The 26,459-nt window shown below is 57.9% G+C and overlaps 2 protein-coding genes across 3 annotated transcripts in view; one reads left to right on the top strand and one right to left on the bottom strand.

Annotated features, from left to right (window-relative positions):
• Positions 1 to 646: 646 nt before the first annotated feature.
• On the bottom strand, positions 647 to 10,022 carry PGAP2 (post-GPI attachment to proteins 2). 2 transcript variants are annotated; one of them, XM_088529821.1, is made up of 5 exons: positions 9,841 to 10,022; positions 7,721 to 7,973; positions 5,472 to 5,578; positions 853 to 961; positions 647 to 783 (listed from the first exon to the last, which is right to left on the bottom strand). In XM_088529821.1, the coding sequence occupies exons 1-5, from the start codon at positions 10,003 to 10,005 to the stop codon at positions 653 to 655; spliced, it is 765 nt and encodes a 254-aa protein (XP_088385947.1). In that variant the 5' UTR covers positions 10,006 to 10,022; the 3' UTR covers positions 647 to 652. The 2 variants fall into 2 exon arrangements, with proteins under 2 accessions (XP_088385947.1, XP_088385948.1); XM_088529822.1 differs by having other exon boundaries at positions 5,484 to 5,578.
• A 3,240-nt stretch (positions 10,023 to 13,262) lies between these two features.
• Positions 13,263 to 26,459, top strand: part of NUP98 (nucleoporin 98 and 96 precursor) — a 33,816-nt gene continuing 20,619 nt past the window's right edge. Inside the window, exons 1-16 of the mRNA XM_088529824.1 lie at positions 13,263 to 13,363; positions 14,008 to 14,109; positions 14,200 to 14,379; positions 14,979 to 15,118; positions 16,117 to 16,224; positions 16,835 to 17,018; positions 17,915 to 18,078; positions 18,738 to 18,878; positions 19,392 to 19,479; positions 20,978 to 21,070; positions 21,576 to 21,716; positions 22,559 to 22,692; positions 23,101 to 23,288; positions 24,066 to 24,182; positions 24,716 to 25,020; positions 26,153 to 26,266. Of these exons, the coding sequence (XP_088385950.1) occupies positions 13,291 to 13,363; positions 14,008 to 14,109; positions 14,200 to 14,379; positions 14,979 to 15,118; positions 16,117 to 16,224; positions 16,835 to 17,018; positions 17,915 to 18,078; positions 18,738 to 18,878; positions 19,392 to 19,479; positions 20,978 to 21,070; positions 21,576 to 21,716; positions 22,559 to 22,692; positions 23,101 to 23,288; positions 24,066 to 24,182; positions 24,716 to 25,020; positions 26,153 to 26,266 (2,272 nt within the window). The 5' untranslated portion in view covers positions 13,263 to 13,290. The remainder of the gene's footprint in view (positions 13,364 to 14,007; positions 14,110 to 14,199; positions 14,380 to 14,978; positions 15,119 to 16,116; positions 16,225 to 16,834; positions 17,019 to 17,914; positions 18,079 to 18,737; positions 18,879 to 19,391; positions 19,480 to 20,977; positions 21,071 to 21,575; positions 21,717 to 22,558; positions 22,693 to 23,100; positions 23,289 to 24,065; positions 24,183 to 24,715; positions 25,021 to 26,152; positions 26,267 to 26,459) is intronic.

The following is a 26,459-nucleotide window of genomic DNA, read 5'->3' as shown; positions in this document are numbered from 1 at the left end:
GGGTCCTGGCCGTGAATGCAGACCGGGATGCACCGGGCGGCTGGCTCTGCTGCCAGCGGCTCCTCCGCATCCCCAGGAGCCCCTTCCCGGGCTCTCCCGGGCCCCAGGATGCGCCTCCGCATCCCCCCGGCCTTGCCCTGGGATCCACATCCCACGTCACACGTCCCACGTCCCCAGCCCTGCACTGGGATCCACGTCCCACATTCCCATCCTGAACCAGGGTCCGCATCCCCTGTCCCCAGCACCAAGATCTGCATCCCACATCCCTAGCCCTGCACTGGGAATCCACGTCCCACATCCCGGGCACCAGGGAGCGGGATCCACATCCCCAGTCCCAGAGTGGGACCCTCATCCCCAGCAGCAGAGCCTGGGATCCACATCCTGCATCCCTCATCCCGCATCCCTCATCCCAGGGCCTTGGATCCGCCCGCCCCGTCCCCAGCCTTGCGCTGGGACCCGTGACCCCCCTCCCCGCGCCAGCTCCGCGTCCCCATCCGCAGCACCCACGGCCCCATCACAAAAATACCCCGTGCTTTATTCCACGCTCACCCCCAGGGCCGTGCGGCGCCCCAGGGCACGCGGGGCGCTCCGGGACCGGCGCGCAGACCCGTCCCATGCGGCGGCAGCGGCCGTCGCGGTGCCGCCGGCGCCCCTAGAAGTGCTTGTCCTGCGGCAGGGAGCTCACGAGCAGCTCCTTGTTGCCGAAGTCCCAGCAGGCCGTCATGTGGAAGGCCATGTTGGCCAGCACCACCAGGTACTCGAGCAGCGCGAACACCGTGTACACTGGCGGGGACGGCAGCGTGAGCGGCGCCGCGGGCCGCCCGCGCGCCCGCCGACCGCCGCCGCGCTCACCTCCGGGGCCGCAGTACCAGTTGTGGTGGAAGTAGACGCAGACGGCGAAGGAGAAGGTGATGAAGGTGAAGAAGAAGAGCAGCTGCTTCCACTTGTAGGACTTGCGCTCCTGCGAGAGAGACGGAGGCGCCGCTCGCCGAGACGTCCCCGCTGCCACCCCCTGCGCGGGGACACGGGGACAGGGGGGTCTGCATGGGGGCTCCGGCACCCTCGGGACGGGGACGGGGACGCTGCATGGCGCTGCAGGAGCCCCTGCACGGGGACGGGGGGGTCTGCATGGGACTGCAGCACGCCCGACACGGGGATGGGGGCTCTGCATGGGGGCTCCGGCATCCCCTGCATGTGGGCATAGGTGGCAGGGGTTGCACGGGGGCTGCAGCATGCCCTGCATGGGGATGCGTAGGGCGTCTGCATGGGGCTCCAGCACCCACTGCACAGGGACAGGGGGGTCTGCACGGGGGCTAATGCACCCCCTGCATGTGGAGATGGGTGGTGGGGTCTGCACGGGGGCTCCGGACCCCCTGCATGGGGATGGGGGGGTCTGCATGGGAGCTAATGCACCCCCTGCATGTGGAGATGGGTGGTGGGGTCTGCACGGGACCCTGGCGCCCACTGCACGGGGATGGAGGGTCTGCAAGGGGCTCTGGCACTCCCTGCATGGGGATGGGGGGTCTGCATGGAGGGGGGCGGATCTGCATGGGAGCTAATGCACCCCCTGCATGTGGAGATGGGTGGTGGGGTCTGCAAGGGGCTCTGGAACCCCCTGCACGGGGATGGGGGGGTCTGCAGGGGGGCTAATGCACCCCATGCATGTGGAGATGGGTGGTGGGGTCTGCATGGGGCCCTGGTGCCCACTGCACGGGGATGGGGGGTCTGCACAGGGGCTCCGGACCCCCTGCATGGGGATGGGGTGTCTGCACGGGGCTCTGGCACTCCCTGCATGGGGATGGGGAGGGTCTGCATGGAGGGGAGGTCTGCATGGGAGCTAATGCACCCCCTGCATGTGGAGATGGGTGGTGGGGTCTGCAAGGGGCTCTGGAACCCCTGCATGGGGCTCTGGATCCACTGCACGGGGATGGGGGGTCTGCACGGGGGCTCTGGCACTTCCTGCATGGGGATGGGGGGGTCTGTATGGGGTGGGGTCTGCATGGGAGCTAATGCATCCCCTGCATGTGGAGATGGGTGGTGGGGTCTGCAAGGGGCTCTGGAACCCCCTGCATGGGGATGGGGGGGTCTGCAGGGGGGCTAATGCACCCCCTGCATATGGAGATGGGTGGTGGGGTCTGCATGGGGCTCTGGAACCCCCTGCATGGGGACGGGGAGGGTCTGCATGGAGGGGAGGTCTGCATGGGGGCTAATGCACCCCCTGCACGTGGAGATGGGTGGTGGGGTCTGCACGGGGCTGCAGCACCCCCTGCACACGGGGACGGGCAGCAGGGCCTGCCCAGGGCGGTGGCACCGCTGTGGCTGCAGCTGCAGCGCAGGGGGGTCTCCCCGGCCGGGCCAGCGGCGCTGCCCGAGGGCGGTCGCGGCGCAGGAAACGCCGCCGCGCTTCCCACCCGGCGCCGGAAAAGGAGGGCACCCCCCGCGCGGCACGCGGGGCCCCGCAGCGGAAACCATGCGGCGGCTCCCGGCCCGACGGCGCCGCGCTGCAGCGCTCGGCCTTGCACTGCGCCGCAGGACGCGCGGCACTGCGCCGCGCCGCATCGCTGTGTGCTGCACCACGCTGCGGTGCGCCGCATTGCACCGCACTGCAGCATGCTGCATCGCGCTGCATCGCTGTGTGCTGCACCACGCTGCGGTGTGCCGCATTGCACTGCACTGCAGCATGCTGCATCGCGCCGCATCGCTGTGTGCTGCACCACGCTGCATTGCACCGCATTGCATTGCACTGCAGCATGCTGCATCGCGCCGCATCACTGTGTGCTGCACCACGCTGCGGTGCACCGCATTGCACCGCACTGCAGCATGCTGCATCGCGCCGCATCGCTGTGTGCTGCACCACGCTGCATTGCACCGCATCGCATTGCACTGCAGCATGCTGCATCGCGCTGCATCACTGTGTGCTGTACCACGCTGCATTGCACCGCATCGCACTGCACTGCAGCATGCTGCCTTCCACTGCATCACTGTGTGTTGCACCACGCTGCATTGCACCGCATTGCATTGCACTGCAGCATGCTGTATTGCTCTGCACTGCACTGCTCAGCCCTGCACCTTGCTGTGCTGCACGGCTCTGCATTGCACCGCACTGCACTGCTCTGCACTGCACCCTGCCCTGCTGCCGTGCACAGCATTGCAGAGCACTGCGTGGCACTGCGCCGCACTGCATCACTGTGTGCTGCACCACGCTGCATTGCACCGCATTGCATTGCACTGCGGCATGCTGCATTGCATGACATTGCTGCATGCTGCACTGCAGCATGCTGCATTGCTCTGCACTGCTCAGCCCTGCACCATGCTGTGCTGCACGGCTCTGCATTGCACCGCGCTGCACTGCTCTGCACGGCACCCTGCCCTGCTGCTGTGCACAGCATTGCAGAGCACTGCGTGGCGCTGCGCTGCATCACTGTGTGCTGCACCACGCTGCATTGCACTGCATTGCATTGCACCGCAGCATGCTGCATTGCACTACATTGCTGCACTGCAGCATGCTGCATTGCTCTGCACTGCTCAGCTCTGCACCTTGCTGTGCTGCACGGCTCTGCATTGCACCGCACTGCATTGCTCTGCACGGCACCCTGCCCTGCTGCATTGCAGAGCGCTGCGTGGCACTGCAGCCCGCTGCACTGCATGGCACTGCACTGCTCACCGCTGCGCTGCACCCTATGCCGTGGGGATGGAGCCGGGCCCTGTGTGTCACCCCAGCGCTCGCAGGCTCCCCACAAGCCGGCCCCACGGGCCCGAAAACCACAGGCAAACACATAAATACATATATATATATAAAAAAGTATATGTATATATATGTGTGAGTGTGTGAGCAGCAGCAGGGCTGAGCTGCAGCCGCAGCGAGCGGAGGGACGTGGCCGCTGGCACCCGGATGGTGACGCGTCGCGGACACGGTGCTACGTGCGCCCCGGCCCCTCGTCCCCGCCGCCCCGGGGTATTTATAGAGGGCTCGTGCGAGCGCGCGGCGCCGGCCCACACCGCGCGGCTTCCCCATGGCGGCCGGTTCCGCAGCACCTCCCCGCGCGCAGGAAGGTTGCGCCACGCGCCCGCGAGCGCCCGGCTTGTGCAAGCGCCGCTGCCGGCACGCGGGGTGGCCACGGCGCCGGTGCAGCTCCGTGCCGCCCCTCGGAGCGATGGCCACGGCACCGGTGCAGCTCCGTGCCACCCCTCGGAGCGGTGGCCACGGCGCCGGTGCAGCTCCGTGCCACCCCTCGGAGCAGTGGTCACGGTGCCGGTGCAGCTCCGTGCCACCCCTCGGAGCGGTGGCCATGGCACCGGTGCAGCTCTGTGCCACCCCTCGGAGCGGTGGCCATGGCACCGGTGCAGCTCCGTGCCACCCCTCGGAGTAGGTGGCCACAGTGCCGGTGCAGCTCCGTGCCACCCCTCGGAGCGGTGGCCATGGCACCGGTGCAGCTCCGTGCAGCCCCTTGGAGCGGTGGCCACGGTGCTGGTGCAGCTCCGTGCCGCTCCTCGGAGCGGGTGGCAAGAAAGAGGCAGCTCGTGGGAGAGGTGCCAAGTGCCACTGCTGGGCTGCTCCGAGGCCACCCGCTCCGAGCGCTGGCAGCGTGCCAGGAACCGGCCCGGCTGGGACCAGGAACCAGGAACCCAGCTGGGCTGGGACCAGGAACCCACCTGGGCTGGGACCGTGACCAGAAACCCAACCAGGCTGGCACCAGGAACCAGGAACCCAGCTGGGCTGGCACCAGGAACCAGCAACTCAGCCTGACTGGCACCAACAACCCAGCTGGGCTGGCACCAGGAACCAGGAACCCAGCTGGGCTGGCACCAGGAACTAGGAACCCAGCTGGGCTGGCACCAGGAACCCAGTTCGGCTGGCACCAAGGACCCATCTGGGTTGGGACCGGGACCAGGAAGCAGCCCAGCTAGGACTGGGACCAGGAACCCAGCCTGACTAGCGCCAAGAACCCAGCCTAGCTGGGACCGGGACCACGAACCCAACCAGGCTGACACCAGGAACCAGCCCAGCTGGGACTGGGACCAGGAACCAGCAACCCAGCCTAACTCAGCTGGGCTGGTACCAGGAACCAGTACCCAGCCAGGCTGGTGGTACCAGGAACCAGTACCCAGCCGGGCTGGTGGTACCAGGAACCAGTAACCCAGGCCAGCTGGTCCCAGTCACCCAGCCCGGCTGGTCCCAGCAGCAGAGCCCCAGGCAGCACCGAAGCAGCGGACGGAGCGGGGCAGGACCCGTCCCCCTGCACAGAATCCCGGGCACCCGGTCCCACGGCCGCAGCCCCCAGCGGGGACCGGGACCGCGACCCGCAGATTCAAACATCGGCTCAAAGCGAAACCAAAACTTCCAACCCTCCTCCCCGCTTTGTTCCGGTAAATTGGGTCAAACCACCCGTTCTGGGGCCCGTAACTCCCCCGAGCCGCGTCCCGGCGGGGGGTCCCGCGCGCCCGGCGGCGCTGGCGCAGGGAGGCTGTACCTGGGGACTTACTGTGTGCTTCTTGGTCATCCTCCAGAGCACGCAGGTGAGCAGCATGTGGCCCAGCGCCGCCGCGATGAACACGATGAAGGCGTTCTCGTGCACCGCTGCAGCCGCAAGGCGAGAGCGGCCCCGTCAGCGCGGGCACGGACGCGGCCGGGAGCGCGAGGGCAACGGAGCGGCTCCGAGCGGAGCACGGGGACCGCGGGCTCCACACGGGGTGTCACAGCCTCAGGGACACTGCAGGGACCCGCGGGCTCCACACTGGGCACTGCAGGGACCCGCGGGCTCTACATGGGGTGTCACAGCCTCAGGGACACTGCAGAGACCTGCAGGCTCCACACCGGGCACTGCAGGGACCCGCGGGCTCCACACTGGGTGTCACAGCCTCAGGGACACTGCAGGGACCTGCGGGCTCCACACTGGGCACTGCAGGGACCCATGGGCTCCACACCAGGCACCACAGCCCCAGGGACACTGCAGGGACCCACAGGCTCCACACTGGGCACTGCAGGGACCCATGGGCTCCACACCAGGCACCACAGCCCCAGGGACACTGCAGGGACCCACAGGCTCCACACCAGGCACTGCAGGGACCCGCGGGCTCTACATGGGGTGCCACAGCCCCAGGGACACTGCAGGGACCCGCGGGCTCCACACTGGGCACTGCAGGGACCCGCGGGCTCCACATCGGGCACCGCAGGGACCCGCGGGCTCCACACCAGGCGCTGCAGCCCCAGGGACACTGCAGGGACCCGTGGGCTCCACACTGGGCACTGCAAGGACCCATGGGCTCCACACCAGGCACCCCCACCCCAAGGGCACCGTGGGGACCCGCGGGCTCCACACCGGGCATCCCAGCTCCAAGGACACCACAGAGACCCATGGGCTCCACATCGGGCACCTCGGCCCCAAGGGCACTGCAGGGACCCGCAGGCTCTACACCAGGCACCGCAGCTCCAAGGGTGCCACAGGGACCCGTGGGCTCCACATCGGGCAGTGCAGGGACCCGTGGGCTCTGCAGCGGGTACCGCAGCCCCAGGGACACAGCAGGGACCTGCGGGCTCCACATCGGGCACCATGGGGACCCATGGGCTCCACACTGGGCACCGTGAGGACCTATGGGCTCCACACCGGGCACCCCAGCTCCACACCGGGCACCCAAGCCCCAAAGGCACCACAGGGACCCGTGGGCTCCACACCGGGCACCGTGAGGACCTATGGGCTCCACACCGGGCACCCCAGCTCCACACCAGGCACCCCAGCTCCAAGGGCACCGCAGGGACCCATGGGCTCCACACCGGGCATCTCAGCCCCAGGGACACTGCAGGGACCTGCAGGTTCCACACTGGGCACCTCAGCCCCAGGGACACTGCAGGGACCCGCGGGCTCTGCATCAGGCACTGCAGCTCCAAGGGTGCCACAGGGACCCGTGGGCTTCACATCAAGCACCGCAGGGACCCGCGGGCTCCACACTGGGCACTGCAGCCCCAGGGACACTGCAGGGATCCGTGGGCTCTGCATGTGGCACCCCAAGTACCAGGCACCCCAGGGGCTCCGCCGCTCTTAGCTGCCCGTGGCTCTCAGCAAAGCAGGGGCAGAAAAAGACAGCGGCTTCTCGGTGGGCACAAGGTGCCCCGGAGACGCATCCGCAGGGAGCAGCCCCCTCCTTGGCACCGGCGTTTGGCCACGGGCACTGCTTGAACCTGGGCCTGAGCTCACAGGGCGCTGGGGAGCAGCCGCGGCCCTGGGCGGAGGGCAGGTCCCCGGGCTCTGTCCTTCATCCCAGCGGGAGCCGGAGCCACGGGACGAGCGGCAGAGCCGGGACCGGCTGCTCCCCCGAGGAGCAGGGGACGCGCCGTGAGCACACGGAGCCGCCGGCCCCGTGGGCATCCCATCTCCGCAACAGCCAGCCCGAGGGAATCCCACCGGAATTGCGCTGGGATACTCTCCGGGCTGCCAGGGCGGTGTGGGCTGGAGGAAAGCTGGGAAGGACAGCCCAGCTGGGAGCAGGAATGGGAACCCAGCAGCCTCCCCGTTCCCAGTGCGACCAGGGCTCAGCAGGGACGCAGGGAACCCTGATCCCAAAATTCCCTTCGGGCCGAGGGCGCAGGGAGCAGCGCTCCAGCTGCCACAGCTCTGCCAGGGCTCACAACTCTGAACACAACCGCTCTATTTTTATGGATTCTTCCCCTCCAAACCGGCCGCTTCCCAAACGTGCTCGCGGGCGCCGCGTACGAGGCCCCTACCGTAGTTCTCGGAGGAGGACACGTAGGTGAGCACGAGCAGCGCGCCGTTCTCCAGCAGGTTGAGCAGCAGGTTGACGTGGCAGAGGCGCAGGTAGCGCGGGTGGGCGCAGGGGCAGCTCTGGTAGTGGTTCCAGTAGGCCACGGCCACGAGGAAGCGGGGCGCCGAGTGGAGGCCGATGCAGAGGCGCCACACGTAGCGCTGCGGGGTCTCGCCCCCGATGGCCGCGCTGATGGACGGGAGGTAGTTGGGGACCTGGAGGGGACAGAGCGGCTGGCGGCGGCGGGCACGGAGCAGCCTCCACCCCGGCCTCCCCGACTCGGAGCCCTGATCCCTCCGTCCTGTACTCAGCTCCCTCGTCACCTTCAAAGAATCATAGAATCATGGAATGCTCAAGGTTGGAAGGGACCTCTAGGGATCATCCAGTCCAACCCCTGCACACGCAGGGTCACCTAGAGCACGTGGCACAGGACTGCGTCCAAGCGGGTTTGGAGATCTCCAGAGAAGGAGACTCCACAACCTCTCTGGGCAGCCTGTTCCAGGGCTCTGGCACCCTCACTGGGAAGGAATTTTTCCTTAAGTTCCTGTGGAACTTTTGGTGCTTCAGTTTGGGGCCGTTTCCTCTAGTTCTGTCGGTGGCCACCAGTGAAAAGAGGCCGCCCCATCCTCCTCACTGCCTCCCTTGAGGTACTTCTAGACACTGCTCAGGTCCCCTCTCAGCCTTCTCTTCTCCAGCTGAACAGGCCCAGCTCCCTCAGCCTCTCCTCATAGGGCAGATGTTCCAGGCCCCTGATCATCCTTGTGGCCCTTCCTCCCTCGTCCCCTTGCTGCTCCTCTACACAGCTCCCGTTTGGGGTTCAACGCGCGTCTTGGCCACGACACCGGCACCGACGCTGCCTGCTCCGCTCCACTCCTTTCTGAACGTCCCCTTGCGCTTTTCCAAACGTCCCCTTGTGCTTTTCCACCACCTCCCTGTGCTTTCTGCTGCTTTCTTCTGCTGCTTCCCAGAGGGAATCCTTATCCAAGGCAGGGCTAGCTCCTCCCTGCGGCTTTCCTGACTGCAGCCCTTCGGAGCGCCAGCCCCGCTCTGCTCTGCACGGACCTCGACACCCGTCACGAGGGCTGGCGAGAGGGGACCACGTCCCAGGTCCCCAGGGTGGACGGTGGGAGCAGGGACCACGTCCCAGGGCCCCAGGGTGACTGGTGGGAGCATCCGGAGCGGGAGCAGGGACCACATCCCAGGTCCCCAGGGTGGACGGTGGGAGCAGGGACCACGTCCCAGGTCCCCAGGGTCCCCAGCACAGCCAGTGGGAGCATCCGGAGTGGGAGCAGGGACCACGTCCCAGGTCCCCAGCACAGCCAGTGGGAACAGGGATCACGTCCCAGGTTCCCAGCGTGGCCGGTGGGAGCATCTGGAGCGGGAGCAGGGACCACATCCCAGGTCCCCAGGGTCCCCAGTGGGAGCAGGGACCACATCCCAGGTCCCCAGCACAGCCAGTGGGAACAGGGACCACGTCCCACGTCCCCAGGGTGGCTGGTGGGAGCAGGGACCACATCCCAGGGCCCCAGGGTGGCCAGTGGGGGTATCCGGAGTGGGAGCAGGGATCACGTCCCAGGTCCCCAGCGCAGCCAATGGCAGCTGGGACCGGATCCCAGGCCCCTGGGTTGGCTGGTGGGAGCATCCGGAGTGGGAGCCAGGACCACGTCCCAGGTCCCCAGGGTGGCCAGTGGGAGAGGGGACCACATCCCAGACCCCCAGCACAGCCAGTGGGAGCATCCGGAGTGGGAGCAGGGACCACGTCCCAGGTCCCCAGGGTGGCTGGTGGGAGCATCCGGAGTGGGAGCAGGGACCACGTCCCAGGTCCCCAGGGTGGCCAATGGGAGCAGGGACCACATCCCAGGTCCCCAGGGTGACCGGTGGGAGCATCCGGAGCGGGAGCAGGGACCACATCCCAGGTCCCCAGGGTGGCCGGTGGGAGCAGGGACCACATCCCAGTGCCCCAGGGTGACCGGTGGGAGCATCCGGAGCGGGAGCAGGGACCACGTCCCACGTCCCCAGCGCGGCCGGCGGCAGCGCCCGGAGCGGGGAGGCTCCCGTGCATCCCCCGGGGCAGCCGCTCACCCCGCAGTGCGTCGCCGTCGTCTCCTGGAAGTGGAAGAGCAGGGACCAGCCGACGCAGAAGAGGAAGCCGAAGAGCGGGCAGAACACGGTGCCCAGGGCCAGCGTGGTGAAGCGCAGCCGGACGAGGACCCCGTCGCGGTCCAGGGGCAGCGGCGCCTCCAGCATGCTGGCGGAGCTGGCGGCACCGGGAGCGGACGCGGCGGCGCGCGGGGCCGCGTGAGCGGCGGCCGCGTCCAGAGGCTTCGCGACCCCCCGGTCCCACGTTCCGCCCCCCTCGGCCCCGGAGCCCACGGCCCCACGAGGGGCCCCGCGTCCCCCCGCTCCTCCTCGTGCTCCCCAGGGTCCCCTGCAGCTTCCCCGTCACCCCGGGGCCCTCTCACCGCTCCCGGTGCCCCCCCCGGTCCTCCCGGTGCCCCCCAGCTCCTCTCTCCTCCCAACGGTCCCGTCCTGTCCCCCCGCCCCGGCTCCCCAGTGCCCCCCGCGGCTCCCCGGTGCTCCCGGTGTCCCCTCAGCTCCCAGGTTATCCTGGTGCCCCCCCCGGACTGCACCGTTCCCGCCGAGCTCCCCAGTTGTCCCAGCGCCCCCCGGTCCTCCCAGTGTCACCCCCCCAGCGTGTCCGCTCCTCCCGGTTACACCCCCCGTTCCCCGGTGCCGCCCCCCCCGGCTCTTCCCGCCCGGTCCCGCGGGGCCCCCCGGGGCGGCTCCGGGGCAGCCCCACGGGGGGCGCTCGGGAGCCGCCGCCTCCCGCGCCCACGGGCGCCCCTCACCGGCCGACCGCGCATGCGCGTCCCCGCGGCCCCTTTAAGGCTCCCTGCCCCGCCCTCCGCGGGCGGCGCCGCCTGATTGGCCGGGGGGGCGAAGCCCCGCCCTCCAAAGTGCCCCGGATGTGGGGAAGCGCCGCGGCGCGGTGGGAGCCCTTCCCCCTTCCTCCTTGCGCCGGGCCAATCCGCGGCGGGCCGATGCCGCGAGCCAATCAGCGCCCGGCTTCCGCGAGGGCGGGCGGGGCCCGGCCTCGCTTTCAAAGCGCGGCAGCCAATCGGCGGCGCGGGCGCGGCGGCTGCGGCGGCCAATGGGGGGCGCGGCGGGGCGCGCGCAAGGGCGGCTGGGAGGCGCGCGCGGAGCGGAGTGTGACGCAGATTCCCCCCCCTGTGAGGCGGCGGCGGCGGCGGCGGCGGCGGCGAGAGCGGCCCGGGCCCCGCGCCCCGGCCCCGCGTCCTCCCGGCCCCGGCGGCCCGCGCCCGCGGTGAGCAGCGCGGAGGGGCCCCGCGGCGGCGCCCGCGGCCTTTGTTGGGCGGCGCCGGCCCGGGTGGGGGGCGGGCAGGGCCGCGTGCGGGGCGGCCGGGACGCGGCCACGGCCGCCCCGCGTGGCCCGGTGGTCCCCGCGGGGCGCCGCTCGCACGTGGCTCGGGGCTCGCGTTCGCTCCTGGAACGGCGCGTGCGGCCCGTTCGCCGGGGATGGAGGCAGCGCGTGGGGCTTGCGGGGACAAACCCCCCCCTTTCCGACCGCGTTGCCGCTCTCCGTGTCTCGTGGGTGCCGCTCGGGGCCGGGATTTAAGCGCGTCCCGGGGGTGTCTCCGCGGGGCCCTGCCCCAGCGCCGAGCCAGCTCCGCGGCCGCGAAGGAGCGTTCGTCACTTGTTAAAACCGGGGCTCTGCTTCTGTGGTAGCTTCTCACAGCCGAGCCGGGAAGAAGGAGGCGCCGAGGGAGAAGGAGGAAGTTTCGGTGTGGCTGGGAGAGCTGAGTTTGGCTTGTTTTGCTTTCTGGAGGGGCAGTTTTGGGGTTTGCGAAGCTTGTTTTGCTTTCTGGAGCACGAAAAAACTTCATGGATGGTCCTTAGTGCATTGAGCCTTGCAGAAATAATGGCATAACTGAGGGAAACGGTGAAAGCAGGAGGGTCTTGTGAGATGAAAGTAAAGTTGAGAGCTAAAATAACCGAGATGTGGCCTGAAAACCAGGTGAATACTCTGTATGTGCTCCCCAAAGAACTGGATGTTGCGCAAGGTGAGAGGGAAGTACCGGAGAGGAGCCGAAGGTGCTCAAGGCAGACGTAAAATTCCAGCCCATTCCGGGTGGGAATCCGGATCATCCGCACCCGAGAGGACGGGTAGGACCTTCTGCAGGTGCCTTGATAGGAGCTGCACGCTGTGCCAGGAGGCCGGTTTTAGTGGGAAGTTTCTAATACTTCTGCAAATGAGCTTTACCCGATTGATTTCACAGTTGTTTTACTGGCTTTGTGAGACAATTTAAGTAAAATTTCATGTGTGTGAGGGAAGTTTCTCAACGCTGCAGAAATCCAGTGTACTGTTGCATTTACTAGGGTTTTGAGTAGTTGTTGATTACCCAAAATATCTGCCTTTTTCCTGTGTGATACAGGAGCTGGATGCTGTTTTGCTCTTGTGCTAGTCCCCACTGGTACTAGGGTGCTGCAGAAGGACGAGGGGCTCCGACTGTTCCAAATCCCCGTTGGCTGTTCCCAAAACAGGGAATAGCCGGTTTTTTGTGAAGCATTTCCCTAAAAACCTATCGACTGTGTTTTGCAGGGCACATCTAACCTCAGGAGCAGGCAGGTGGGTTTAGTGGCTTACGCTGGAGCAACCAAGCGCTCTGGGGTGTGTATTCCATTCATATTAGAAGATCCAAAGGAAATAAACATGTTTTCAGTGTCTGATTTCGGTTGTTGGTGACCAGGGAATGCTTCCAAGCACTATATTGCCATCCTGGGTGTTACGGCTCCTGAGAATCTTAAAGGAATTTTTATTTTTAAGCTGAAATGCAAAAGGTTAGTGTGCCATTGCACTAAGTATGAATAGCGAGCATTGCTTTGTAAACTTTCTTGGCCATGTTTTACATTTTTCTGTAGGGAAAACAGGGCAGTTCTGCACTGCTGTAGCTTAGCTTAAGCTGCCAGCAGTGAAAACTTTCCTAGATAATACTGGTATCTTCAGTGGTGGAGTAATTAAAAACATCCAGTAGCTCTGGCTGCAGAGATGGTACCGCCGAGGTCGTGGTTGAGGATTTATTGTGATTTTAGCTTTTTCAACACTCTCAGACCCAGGGATCAGCAATATTGCGCTGCCTGCGCTCGGGTCGGAGCCGGCGCTCGCTGTCCCATCCTTCCTCGCTCCGGACCACGTTTGGGTCGGAACCGGCCCGCGAGCAGCTCGCCGGGGACCTGCCCTTGCTCAGCTCACGGTTTCCTTGGCTTGGCTTCCTGGTTGGTTTCTGCAAGGATTGATTTAAGGATGCTGATACCGATGCTACTAAATCATTAGTGCCCTCGAGTATTTAAAGTCCTGACCGTCCGCGTGAGCTTAAATCTCGCTTTCTTGCCCCTCGTGCTTTAAGTACTCGGGTTGCCCGCATCCTCAGTGGGGCAGATGAGAAAGGACTTTCCCAGTGACTTTGTTGAATTCATTTTTCTAGGTATAGAAAGAACTAACGCATCCTGAAAATGTTTAACAAATCCTTTGGCACTCCGTTTGGAGGCAGCACCGGCTTTGGGACAACTTCAACTTTTGGACAAAGTAAGTAGTAAGTTCTAAGCTTGCCGTGGGGCTTTCAGGGTGCCTCGGGTTGGGCAGTCCCAGGCCTCTCTGCTCGCCCAGGCTTTTAGTTTGGGTGGGTAGCAGAGTTCTGCGTGTGGTCAGGGAAACTTTCCTTTCTAAATGGAGCGGATGCTCAGGTGCTTAAATGAAGGGAGTCCTGGGGGAAGATCCTTTCATCAGGACTGGGATACATTGGGAAGACATGGATGGAAAAAGCATGTAGTCAGGGTCCTTCCTGGAGCTACAGGACTACTGTATTTCCTTCCTAATATATAGGGTAGATACACTAATTTATTTTCAGTCTGCTCTAAGGGTAAAGGTTTGCGGTGGTACTTACAATACGTGTTTGCTGCTCTTAATCCGGTTCCCAAACACGGGTAAAAAGACCACCATTTGGGCGCTGCAGTTGGTCGTGGAGGCCTTGCAGATGAGCAGAACTGGCCGTCTTTGCCTCCTGCTGGCACTAGCCACTGTAGCCCTTTGCCTTAAGAGCTTTGCAGATGTTAAACGTGGCCCTTAATGTGCGTGAGAGTGAGATTCCCAGCTGTGGGCGCTCCTTTTCCCAAGCCCGAAGGCAGTACCGGTGCTCCAAGCCTTGCTCCAAGCTGTGCTGCTCTCCCCAGATGCTGGCTTTGGCACGACGAGCGGAGGGGCGTTCGGAACGTCGGCCTTTGGCTCCAACAACAACACTGGAGGCCTCTTCGGGAGCACGCAGACCAAGCCAGGTGTGACCGCGATCCCGGGGGGCTCGCGGGGCACAAAGAGCAAAGCCCGAGGGGTCTGTGCGAACGCTAACGGTCTGTTCCTGCCTCCAGGAGGGCTCTTTGGTTCCACTACCTTTAACCAGCCGGCTACCTCCTCCACGAGCACCGGCTTTGGGTTCGGGACGTCCACCGGGACGTCCAACAGCCTGTTTGGAACGACCAGCACCGGCGGAGGGCTCTTCTCCTCGCAGAATAATGCGTTTGCCCAGAATAAGCCAGCTGGCTTTGGAAGTGAGTAGAAGTGCTGTGTTTCTGTGAGCTCTGATTGCTTTCAAATCCACGTTTGTAGGTTCAAGACAGGTGTTAATGTGAGTCCCTCTGTGCCCTCTCCCTGAAGGATATATTGACTGTGCTTGCTGTCTATCCACAGTCTGCAAAACTGAACCAATATGCTGCAAAATCAGCAGCTACAATTCTAGAAAAGAGTTTTAAAATAAACTGCAAATGGCCAGCGTTGCCTTTGGGCCTGGTCATCCTACAGCGGGCTTGCTTCTGGCCCTGAGATGTATGAAATGCCTCTTAAATCCTCCTGTAATTCCCTGAAACGGAAGCAACTCCTTGCAAACCCTTCCGAGCAGGGAAAAGATGGAAAACCATCTCCCTGCTTCCCTGTATCCGCATCATTGTCTTGGCACTGGTGTCAGGAGCAGAGTGAAACCTGGTTTGTGCAGCTTGGTTGTATGAGCTGGGCCCGCAAATCCAGCGTTCTGCTCTAGCTTTCCTGCATGGCTGTAAGTGCTTAGGAGCAGATTCTTTCATTTTCCAGCTATTTTCTAATTTGAATAGAATATCTGAAGTTTTGCTCTCGTGTGTTTCCATTTTTCTATCAGACTTTGGGACTAGTACCAGCAGCGGAGGTCTCTTTGGAACCACTAACACGACCTCCAATCCTTTTGGGAGCACATCTGGATCTCTTTTTGGCCCAACTAGTTTTACAGCTGCTCCAACTGGCACCACTATTAAGTTTAATGTAAGTTTTGTCTGTCTGAATCTAACCTGTTTATTATGGGAAACATTAAATTTTATAGATCTTGGGGTAAATTACAATACAGCTAATCCATATGCAACTGCGCAGTGCTGTAAAATCGCTTGGAAACATGGCCCTTAGCAGAGGGAGATGGCATGTAGAATTAACTCCTCCTGAATTCGCTCACGGTGACAGAATTCTTCATTCTGAGCCTGCTCAAGCCCTTTGAAGCAGTGCCCTGGCCAGACTTGTCACACTCCCCTCTGCAGCTTCAGTGCAACATCCAGCCAGCCCTGAAAGTCCAACCTCCTCCAAAGGGCTGGATGTGGGACAGAATCAGTGTGATCAGGGTTAATAAACACTGGCAGCAGCAGCAGGGCCTAAAGCCCCTTTGGAGTGCGAGTCCAGACGTAATCCTTCGGTTAACCCAGATCTAGAAAGAGAAACCGAAACTTGCAGAGCTACTGCCTCTGTTTGCTGTATGAGTTCCCTTTAAGGAAGAGTAGAATAACAAAACTTGAAGGTTCTTTGGCAGTTGCAAGCGAAGGATGTCCTGGAAAAGGAGCTATCATGGAACTGGGGTAACTGGTGACCAGGGGGATCGTTTTCCTGAAATACCTGTTCAGTGTAGGAGGAGAGGGCTGAGTCTTGTGTGGGATGATGCGGCCGGTGCAGGTTTCCTGCTGGTCCTTGCTGGGTGTGGGCAGAGTTGATGCCCCCGTGCCGGCTGTCGGGGGCTGTTGAGGGTAGTAAGAGGTACTGGGGGCAATAACAAAGTCCCCGAGTAACAGGAGGATCCGTGTCACACCCTTGGGGAACCTCCTTTGGAAATGAAACCGGATTGTTCCCTGCGTGTTACCAGGGTGAATTCCACTGTTGATTGCTGGGTGAGATCACAGCTGTATGGATAGTGCTAAAACTATTCCTGCACTAAATTTAGGCTTTAACAGACTCTGAGAAACGGGATGGTAAACTTGCTGTGTTAACCTCTTCTCTTGCAGCCCCCAACTGGGTCGGATACTATGGTAAAATCTGGAGTTAGCACCAACATCAGTACCAAGCATCAGTGCATTACTGCTATGAAGGAGTATGAGAGCAAATCCCTTGAGGTCAGTCGATAATGTTTAAATGTGGCTGTTTTGCTTCGCTCTTACCTAGCATTGTTATAGCAGAACTTTTTTTGACTGTGCTGAGCACTTCTGACGCATGTTAGTATGAGTGTGATGCACAATATCTGCATCACCCACCAAATAGAGGCAGCATCAAGCAAATCATTCAGCATTATTAGTTGGTTTTGCCTTTAATAGTTAATGCTGCTCTTTCTGGAGACTTGGAATTCTTATTTCAGTGTACTCTAGAGGAGCTATCCTGGTGGAGCAATCCTGCACACTCCAAACCTCCCAGCTTTGAGATCCTTAGAAACATTAGTTTAGGACCCCAAGGCCTTTCTGAAGTTAGCTCATTGGATGCTTCAAGAGAGGCCTTCAAATGAAAAGATCTGAAAAAGCTCTTAGAACTAAAATCTATTCCCAAGTATGTACTGGAGCACGCCAGAAACTTTGGGTCCTGTTTATAGCATCCCCGGCCTCCTTTTTTATTAAGTGTTACAATTTTTTAGTGCTTCATCTTGAGCAAACTTCAGTCAAGTGTAAACACGCTAAGAACACGTTTCTAACCTTACACGGGATGAGTAAAGAGACCCGGGTTTTCCTTTCCCAGGAACTTCGCTTAGAGGACTACCAGGCAAACAGGAAGGGGCCCTCGAATCCAGTGGGAGCAGGAGCCCCCGCCGGGTTGTTCGGGTCCTCCACGGCCACGTCGAGTACAGCCACAGGACTTTTTGGCTCTTCTACCACTAACACAGGCTTTTCATACGTGCAGAACAAAACTGCTTTTGGGACAAGTAAGTAATGCCTGTCTGCTGTCTTCACTGTTGTTCCTCATTCTTAGAAATGCAAGTAGGCAATGTGTTTAAAATTCAGTGAAAAAACAGCAGAACAAGCCCATGATTTGTCTGATTGTTGCTGCCATTCAGCAGCTGGGCTCTCTGCCATAGAGAGCTGTGCTTCCTTAGTGTTTAGAGGTGGTACTAAACTTCCCCATCCTCTGTTTCCCAAAGATCGTGTTGGATAATGGGTCATTAGTGCATCTTGACTTCCAGGACAGCTCATGGGGTAATGTAAGCCAGTAAAACCCTTTGAAATACAACATTAGAGGGTTGTGCTGTTTGCTGTAGTGCTAGAATCAGTTGTCTGCAGGTGAAGTCTAGATCCTACTGCTAAGGAGAGTGCAGGTGAGTTCCCTGGAAATGGAGCTGTTAATTTATAGCAGCCTGACTAGGCTTTACCAGGAACTTTTTGCACAAGTCAATCAGGGATGCTATAAAGACCTGTTAAACCTTGGGCAGCCTTGATGTCCTTAGACCAGGAGTGCCACGTGTGAAATAACTCGCTTGTATTTTATAAAATACTTGTGTGTCTGGTGGTTGCAGGCGAGTTAGGGGACCTTTGTGGGCTTGGTGTAAAACAGAGGTTCCTGAGATGATGAAATGTGTCCTGTTTTTCTCTGAAATGGTTGCATTTGGGTTTGCACTGCCATCTCTGGGCTTGCTGGAGGCCCCTGCAGGTTGAGCTAAGGTGTCTTTGGCAGGATCAGTGTATGGGTGTCTGTGACCCTCTGCACTTTGCAACTGCTGTTTAAAATAAGTGGACTCTAGAGCATCTTTTCTCAGGTTTGAACGTACTGAATATGGAGATATGAATAGTGAGGCCTCGTAACCAATTTGTCTGCCCCTTGTAGGTACAACGGGCTTTGGAACGGGCACGACGGGGAGCCTTTTCGGGCAGCCCTCTCAAACCAGCAGCCTGTTCAACAAGCCCTTCGGGCAGCCCACGACGACGCAGAACACCGGCTTCTCCTTTGGGAACACCAGCACGCTGGGGCAGCCCAACACGAACACCATGGTAAGAAAAACACCCCAAACGCTGCGGGGTGCAAGCTGGGATGGAGTTACCCTTCCAAGTAGATGGGGAAGGTTGGATATAGAGGCTGAGAAATTCCCTTTAGACTGGAGTACAGCTTCATGAAACTAGGGACTAAGCTAAAAAATTACAATCGGGAAAAGTTTTGTGATGAATGGAAAGCAACATGGTGCTTAGCGAGCGTGTTTTGCATTCCCTTTTTTAAGCAAACTGCTCTCTTTAACTCAGTATTCCCAATCACATTCATACTGCTTAGTTAGTAATGTTCTGGGGGAATTCATACCACGTGTTTTGAAGTTTCTTATGAGTGAAGAGCAGCATTTTGGGGTTCTTCTGATTAAAAGGTGGTCCCTGTAATGTCAGTGCATAGCCAGAGGCTTCAGCTCCAAGCGTGCTGTGTTCTCCTTTCTGAACATTCCGTGCCTTCTGTCCGTAATGCTCCTTTCCAGCGTGGTGAGCACCAATATCCTGTCAAACTTGAAGCGTAAATTCTTTGATTGAAGCCTCTTCTCCCCCATGTCAAGAAGGAAATAACTGTCATCATTTTGTTAACTGACTTTGTGTCCTGGCTCTGTTCAGATCATCCGTGCTACACTGTCTATAATATTGCGGTGCTTTTTAAACGTAATTTATGTTTGTAGGGTCTCTTTGGGGCAACCCAGCCCTCCCAACCCGGAGGTCTGTTTGGAACAGCTGCCAATACAAATGCTGGTACTGGATTTGGGACTGGAACTGGTCTCTTTGGACAGCCTAACACGGGAGGATTTGGTGTTGGCGGTTCGGTACGTCCGTGCCTTGGTGATGAAAGCTAAGAATAAAAACGTCATGCTCCTGCTTCTGGAGCACTGTGCTGTGTGTGACCTGCCAAAGTGACGTGGTCGAAAGAATAACCCTGTCTAGGGTGCAACAGCAGAAGGGTTTGTAAAGTCAAGGATGCAGTTCCTGGTACTGCAGAAAGAGATAAACAAACTCTTGTCTTGACTGGAGGCAGCGAGAGTGAACATCTGTCAGTGCTGTAGGGCTGGAAATGCAGGTGTTTGTAATACTTATCCAAAATTAACGTTGAGGCTGAGTCTTTGTTTTGCTGTGCTTTGTGGAGCTGGGTAAAGGAGATGGAATACTCGTTTCTGGAAGGCGCTTGTCGTGCAGTGCTAGTGCATGTGGCTTGCAGATAACACCCCGCGGTGGGATTGGAGCTGTGCTTGCTCTGCTTCAGCTCTCTTGCCGGCAATGAACCGTGACTGGTTGTTGCTGTCAGTCCACCCGGTGTTGAACTGAAGTTCTCTTCCTTTCAGACGCTGTTTGGGAACAAACCCGCGGGATTCGGAACCACCACGACCAGCGCTCCCTCCTTCGGCACAACCACTGGCGGCGGCCTCTTTGGTAACGAACCAACCCTGACGTTAGGAACCAATGCAAACACTTGCAATTTTGGCACATATAAAAAGTGGCATTCCATCACTTAAATTGCACTGCATATACCACACAGCAGGCTGCTGAATATGGTATGCCAAATGCTTGTGAATGCCCAAATGCTTGGGTAAATGCCCCGGGCTGGGCCGTTGCTCCTGCCAGTGCACCCTGGCGTGGCAGGTAGATGGTTGAGTTAAAAGTGTCACTATTTTGGGTAGTGCTGAAAAAGTTGCAACCTGTGACTGCAAAGGATTCATTGTGGTTGCAAAGGAGTACTGAAGGAAACGGGGCAAAAATGCTCATAATGGTGCCTGTAGCTGGGTGGCAGAGTGCAAGGAAATCTGGCACTGGAGCAAGTTGGAACTGCCTGTGTGATTTGTAGCTGGTAGCTGTCATCCTTCCCAAGAATGTGACGAGTCAGAAGCTCCTCAGGAACTGCCTGGTGTTTTGTTGCCCCCGGCCCTCCTGTTAGGGAGGGAATGTGGTCAAGCAGGAGAAACAGGCACTGATGGTTCGAGTCAGTGATGCACTTAAAGGCTTCTCTTGAAAGCTGTTTTATGAATGTTTAAGGTATTGGCATCTGTTTTAATATCTCAAAAAAAAAAAAAAAGGTCCAAAAAGCAGCTGCCCTGCTGGAGCAGCCTCCCATGAAAGGGAAGGGGGGAACTGTCCAGATCCCTGTGGGAGCATCTCAGAGGAGACAGTTTTGTGGTGTCCAATTCAGACAGTCCATTAGCACAGCTCTAATTTCAGCGAGTCGCTTGCAGGTCCCATGTCCTGCTCGTGGCTAAGACACCCCCGACACCCCTTAGTGCTGAAGGAGAGGGATTCCAGGGACTTGTTTTCCCTTGCAGAGAAGTGACGCTTGCTCAGAGGTATTTCTGATGTCAGTCCGTCTCTGCAGTTTTCTGGTTTTATTTAGTCTGTGTACTAATCAGTGCTGTAATTGGATGGTTTCACAAGCTTCAATTTAAGCGATCTCTCTAGTGTTAGACTAGCATCACACTTTATTACCACTAAACAGTGCACTGAACTGTGCACTCTTACGGATCTAACTGCTTTGTCAGTAAGAATCAGACACGTTTGTGTAGTATAAGCAGTGTAAAGTGGGACTCGTTCCCATTTCAGAAACTTTCATGCATCTGATTTGTTGCCAAATGCAGACCCGTGATGTCCTTTTTGGCTTTCCGTAAAATTTTGAAGTCTTAAACAGGTGTCTAAAAAGACAAGAAAGTGTTTTTCTCTGCCTGTTTTTTCAGTACTACATCCATAGGTCAAAATGTGTTGCAATACCATTGAAAACCTCTCGTTTGCTCGGGCTGAGCCGCAGTTGTTGGAAATGGCATATGAAATATGAGCTTAATTATGATAGAGCTGTCTGTGAGCGAGTGCTTCTTACTAGCTCTAGAGAATTTCCCCTTTCTGCTCTTCTCATGTCTTTGGATTAACGAACTGTTTGTCCTTGCAGGATTCGGTGCCAACACCGCTGGAAACAGCTTGTTTGGAAACAAGCCCGCGACGGGGACGCTGGGCACCGGGCTGGGGACAGGCTTTGGGACAGGTGAGCGGGCTGGTGGGGACAGGCTTGGGGACAGGTGAGCAGGCTGGTGGGGACATGCCCGGGTGTCCCCTCGCTCCGGAGCCGGGCTCCCTGTGGGAACGTGGCAGGAGCAGCGTTGCTGGCAGCGCTGGCTGCTGCTTCCCAAAGCTGCCGGCATTCCCGGCGTGCTGCCTGCAGGCTCCCTGCTCATCCCTCTTTGGGAATGTGCTCCTCTGGCCTTGGCGGCTGTCATGTGCACGAGCAGCCTGAGTCTTTCTTGCCACCTAGCAGATGATTTTCCTTGTGATACAAATTGGCTTCTAGACTTTTTCTGCAGTTCTGTGGTAAATAGAATCATAGAATCCCAGAATGCTCAAGGTTGGAAGGGACCTCTAGGGATCATCCAGTCCAACCCCTGCACACGCAGGGTCACCTACAGCACGTGGCACAGGACTGCGTCCAAGGGGGTTTGAAGATCTCCAGAGAAGGAGACTCCACAAAATAACACCTCTCTGTTTCCCTTTAGCTCTTGGGGCTGGACAGACTTCTTTATTTGGGAATACCCAGCCTAAACTAGGTGGGACACTAGGAACAGGAGCGTTCGGAGCGCCAGGATTCAATACATCAACAGCTACTCTGGGGTTTGGAGCTCCTCAGCCTGCTGTAGGTAAGTGTGGCTGACCCCAGTGTCACTGCTGCTTCCTGTCTAAACATGAGACCAGATCCTGTAGAGAGAAAGCAGAATGTCTGAGCAGGCCCTGAGGCTGCTGTTGTCTCCAGCAGCAACATAGACCATGTTCATGACAACCTGGTCATGCTGCTGATCTTCTAAGTAGTTCGGTGGTACCTGTCTAATAGTTGCAGCCGTTTTAGAGCTGCATCTTCAAAATCACTAAAAGATTTCTCCAAACTGCGTGTGGGGCAGCAAAAGAAAAAAAAAAACAAAAAAACAAAACAAAAAAGGACGAGCATGGTGTTATTAGCTGCTTATATAGTTCCAACTTGGCCACTTAGAGGGATTTGATTAGTGAAGTGCTCTTCGGTTGGCCGAATGAGTGCTCTTTAGTTTCTTCTACAGGCTGGGTACCTCTCCAGCTGCCCTCATTTTTGGCAGATCTGGACCTTTTGAATGGTGTGTGTAGACTTACTGCTCCAGCTCCAAGGCTGTTACGTCAGGGGAACAATTTTCAAAGGTGGGGGGAACACCCCAGAACTACCCCCTTGCTCGCCCAGACTCCTCTGCTGTTGAGGCTCTTCACTCTCAGGCCCTCTTGAGCACGGGTGCAGATTGGGATGCACAAGAGGACTGGAAGGACCTTGTCCTCCTCCAGTGTTATGTAGAAATGGTGACTCAAGTGCCAGGGGAAGAATCCTGAGGTCTCCGTATGAATCGGAATTCATTAAGGAAGTCTCTGGGGAACGTGGCTTTTCTGTTAGTTCTAGTAGTGAAATTAGGGTCTGTTTGTATGGACTCCAGAATTCATTTTGCTAACGCTGACGTTCTCGTAGCGCTGACGGACCCGAACGCGTCGGCTGCCCAGCAGGCCGTCCTGCAGCAGCATCTCAACAGCTTGACCTACTCGCCCTTCGGCGACTCCCCGCTCTTCAGAAACCCCATGTCAGACCCAAAGAAGAAGGAAGAGGTGAGCACACGCTGCACCGACGGGGTGGATTTAGCTGACACTGACATGTTGTGCCCTGTATCGGATCCTCACTTGAGCAGCAGTGAGCAGCTCGGTGCTTTGCCCTGCATACGCTGCTGCAGGGCCTTTTTATGCTCTGCAGGACCCTGAAACTGCGTGTGCTGTGGTTTCCCCTGCCACTCTTGGCAATGTTGAAGCCTGAGCTTCAGAATTCTTGTGCTTACTGCTGCTAGTTGAGAATAAAGGTGTGCAGTCGTCTATATTAACTCGGAATTATTTTAGTAGCTAATGTGAGCTGTCATTCTGACAAAGACACCTTCTGTCCTGCCAGTTTCTTTTAAAACAAATGAAATCCTTGCTCAGGCTTCAGATGGGGTGACGGTTCAGCGGTGCGTCTTGTTGTTGCAGAGGCTGAAGCCCACCAACCCAGCGGCCCAGAAGGCCCTGACGACCCCCACGCACTACAAGCTGACGCCGCGGCCCGCGACGCGCGTGCGCCCCAAGGCCCTGCAGACGGCCGGCTCTGCCAAGTCCCAGCTCTTCGATGGGCTCGATGATGACGAGCCCTCCCTGTCCAACGGGGCCTTCATGCCCAAGTAAGTCGCTTTCCTGCATCTCGGAGGGAAGGGTGTGAGAACAGCTGTGTGATTAATGATGCACTGAAAAGTGCCTTCACGTAATATCCTTCTGCCCCTTGTTCTCCTTGGTTGGTTGTTAGCTGATGAGGACTCCCGATTCATTTATGTGAAGACGAGTATGGGCAAAAATTACAGCTTCACCTGAAACTCCTGGTCAGGTTGGATATCCTATTCTGAGGCTCTGACCACCCCAAGTAAACTCCTTTACTGTGTCCTCTGACCACAGGGGAGTGTTTGACCTGGTTCAAATCTGAACAGCAAAATTGGGTTTGTGTAATCTGGAGACAAGTGTTTATTGCAGAGAGGTTGAAAATGGTCAGCTTTAATTGTTGGCTTTAGTTAATCTGTTAATTGAGATCAGCCTGTGACTGGAATGAAGCTGCCTATAAGGTCAGCTATAAATTATTAGGAAGAATGAAGATCCAGTGGAACACTTCTTGTTTCTGAAACCAAAGGCTCATCAAGTTTGCTAGTGCAGTTTAGTACGAAGGCAGTTTCTGATATTTTCATAACCTAACGCTGGTTCTTCATATGTTTGTCTGTATTAAGCCTATTCAGAAGTCAATGCCTTGAATGGCCTTCTAAAAAATAAGGTTTTTTTATTTTAGTAAGACACCTATTGCAGTGCTCAGACTTCATCCATTATGACTGTGGCAACAGTCACTGGAACTGTCAGATCAACTGTGATGTGCTTATACAGTGGATTTGTCTAAACTTCTCTTTTCTTGTTTTTAGGAAAAGTATCAAAAAATTGGTTTTGAAAAACCTCAACAATAGCAACCTGTTTTCACCTGTGAGTCGCGAAAACGAAGACCTGGCTTCTCCGTCGGAGTATCCCGAGAACGGAGACCGGTATGTTGACTCACACTCATGAGAAATACAGGCTGGTTGTGTTTGTCTACATTATTTTGAGTAAATACAGTCTGGTTGTGTTTGTCTGCATTATTTTGAGTAAATAGGTGGTTATTTTTCCTAAGGAATGAGAGCTGCTCATTAAAAGTGAGTTCACTCACTGTGGGAGATTCCCTTCCCTTGAACTGTTCCTCCTGGGAGGTCAGGAGCGAGTCCTTTTCCTGCAGGAATTGAGGGATGCCTTTCTGCATGTATCTGCGTTGCCTGTAATGAGAAGCAAAGTGAAAAATCCTCCCCTGGATTTTTCAGTGCCTTGTATTGAGAATCCCTGGTTGGATGCAGAATTCCAGAGGTGTTTAGACAAGTGCAGAGTAGAGGGGAATCGCTGCTTCCCTCGGCCTGCTGGCACTGCACCTTAGGTGATGGTGCCGGCTGCTGCTTATATGGGAAGAAACTTGGGGTTCAAGACACGTCTAGGTCCCCGTGGGTCTTCAGTCTCCCAAGCATCTAAGCTTTGTTCTTCGTTTCTTTAGGTTCTTTTTGTCGGTGCCTCCTGACGAAAACCACAGGCAAGACGGTGAACGCGAGGAAGAGGAGGAGCAGCACGAGGTGACCAGGTTTTACACGAACCCCATTGCCAAGCCCATCCCGCAGACCCCGGAGAGCGCCGCGCACAGGCACCAGAACAGCGTGGACGACACCATCGTGGCCCTCAACATGCGGGCGGCCCTGCGGAACGGCCTGGAAGGCAGCAGCGAGGATGCCTCGTTCCCCGATGATTCCCTGCAGGATGAGCGCGACGAGGAGGCGGAAACGGTGCATCACCTGCATCCCGCAGGTGAGGGTGGGCAGGGCTGGGAGCAGTTCTGTGCAGGGGGATGGTTTCAGCTGGCTCTTCACGTCTGCTTCTTTAAAGGTTTTTTTACCATGTCTGACCCTCAGCTTTCCTGTCCCTCCTTTCCCTTTTCTCCTTTTCTTCAGAGCCCATATCTTGCTTCCCAGTCTCTTGCCTAGTGCAGAAAATCCTTTTACGAAACACTGAGCAATCCAATTTCCTCAGCTGCTGTTATGTTACATTGTGCAGTGTACAAGGGATGAGGAGAGCAACCATTGTGTAATAGTGCTGTGGTGGTGGATTACCAGCTAAGCCCATGATCTTAGGGTTATAAATCCATTAAAATTGCAGCGCTTAGTAGTTATCAACATGCAAACTGCACATCAGAAGTTCCTAAAAAGAAATGGGATACAGACTAGGGCTATGCCACTGTACAGACCCATTTTGCACCTACACCTCAGTATTTCTGCTCAGTTCTAGTCTCAGGATATAGATGGAGAAGTGTGAAAATGTGATGGGAGGTTTGAATAACTTTAAGATATTATGGCTGGAGAAGAGCTGAGGGAGCGTGCTGGTCGTGAGTGGTCTGGAGAAGGTGGAGAGGGTGGTTTGTCCTCAGGTAACGTGAGGCCTCAGCTGAAATTATCAAGTGTCACGTTCAGAAGACATCTGTCGTCATGAATGTCAGTTAACCTAATGCTCCACTGACAAGTGGATGTAAAAAGCTTAATTATGTTTTAAATTATTAATCCAATCGTTAGATCATTCACCGAATCAACAGATGAGACAGCTTTGGAGCCTGGTAAAGGGAGAAGATGCTGCATCATAGTCAGCAGGTGCCTGAGCTTCCAGCCCTTAAAGCTAAGAGAGTGGTTGTGCCACGTGCTGCTGTGGGAGCTGCTTCCTGCTCGTCTGCTGCCTCTGAGCACAGCAGAGCAACGATCCTGCTGGTGTGGAATGGGCTGGCACCAGCTATGCCTGCAGTTTGTGCAGTTAATAGCCTTGGGTTACCCTGCACTGATCATTTGGAGTCCTCAGCTGTCTAGGTGTTCAAAAGAAACGGAATGAGGTTTTTTTAATGTCCCAAGTGGGTAATTTTGCTGCCGTGGAGTTCTCAGCCCCTCGTGTCCCGCAGGCATCGTGCTGACGAGAGCTGGCTACTACACCATCCCATCCATGGAGGAGCTGGCGCGCCTCACGAGCGACAGGAACGAGTGCGTCGTCACCGACTTCACCATCGGCCGCAAAGGCAAGCGCCCGCTTCCCGGGAAAGCCCCGGAGCCCGTCCCGGCTCCTGCCCTCGGCGCGTTGGGGGACAAGCACCAGGGACCTGGGCTTGTACAGATGTGCCCCCTTTCCAACCTCTGTTACGGGCCCGTATGTTCCCTCCACGCCTGAGCTTTCCAGAAGCTGCTGCAGCTTTTAGGATACTTGTCATTAAA

Source organism: Tinamus guttatus, unplaced genomic scaffold (assembly GCF_059628265.1).
Source record: "Tinamus guttatus ecotype Peru unplaced genomic scaffold, ASM5962826v1 Tinamus_guttatus_pri_ptg000349l, whole genome shotgun sequence".
NCBI lineage: Eukaryota > Metazoa > Chordata > Aves > Tinamiformes > Tinamidae > Tinamus > Tinamus guttatus.
The sequence above is the reverse complement of the archived record's forward strand: the minus strand, read 5'-3'. Positions and strand labels throughout refer to the sequence as shown.

What these genes read in the sequence shown, in the direction of transcription:
- PGAP2 (XM_088529821.1), bottom strand. Translation starts at nt 10,005, where the DNA reads ATGCTGGAGGCGCCGCTGCCCCTGGACCGCGACGGGGTCCTCGTCCGG. An exon ending in CGACGGCGACGCACTGCGGG is followed by an intron (nt 7,974 to 9,840) that starts GTGAGCGGCTGC and finishes TGTCCCCTCCAG; the next exon opens with GTCCCCAACTACCTCCCGTC. An exon ending in GTCCTCCTCCGAGAACTACG is followed by an intron (nt 5,579 to 7,720) that starts GTAGGGGCCTCG and finishes TTGCGGCTGCAG; the next exon opens with CGGTGCACGAGAACGCCTTC.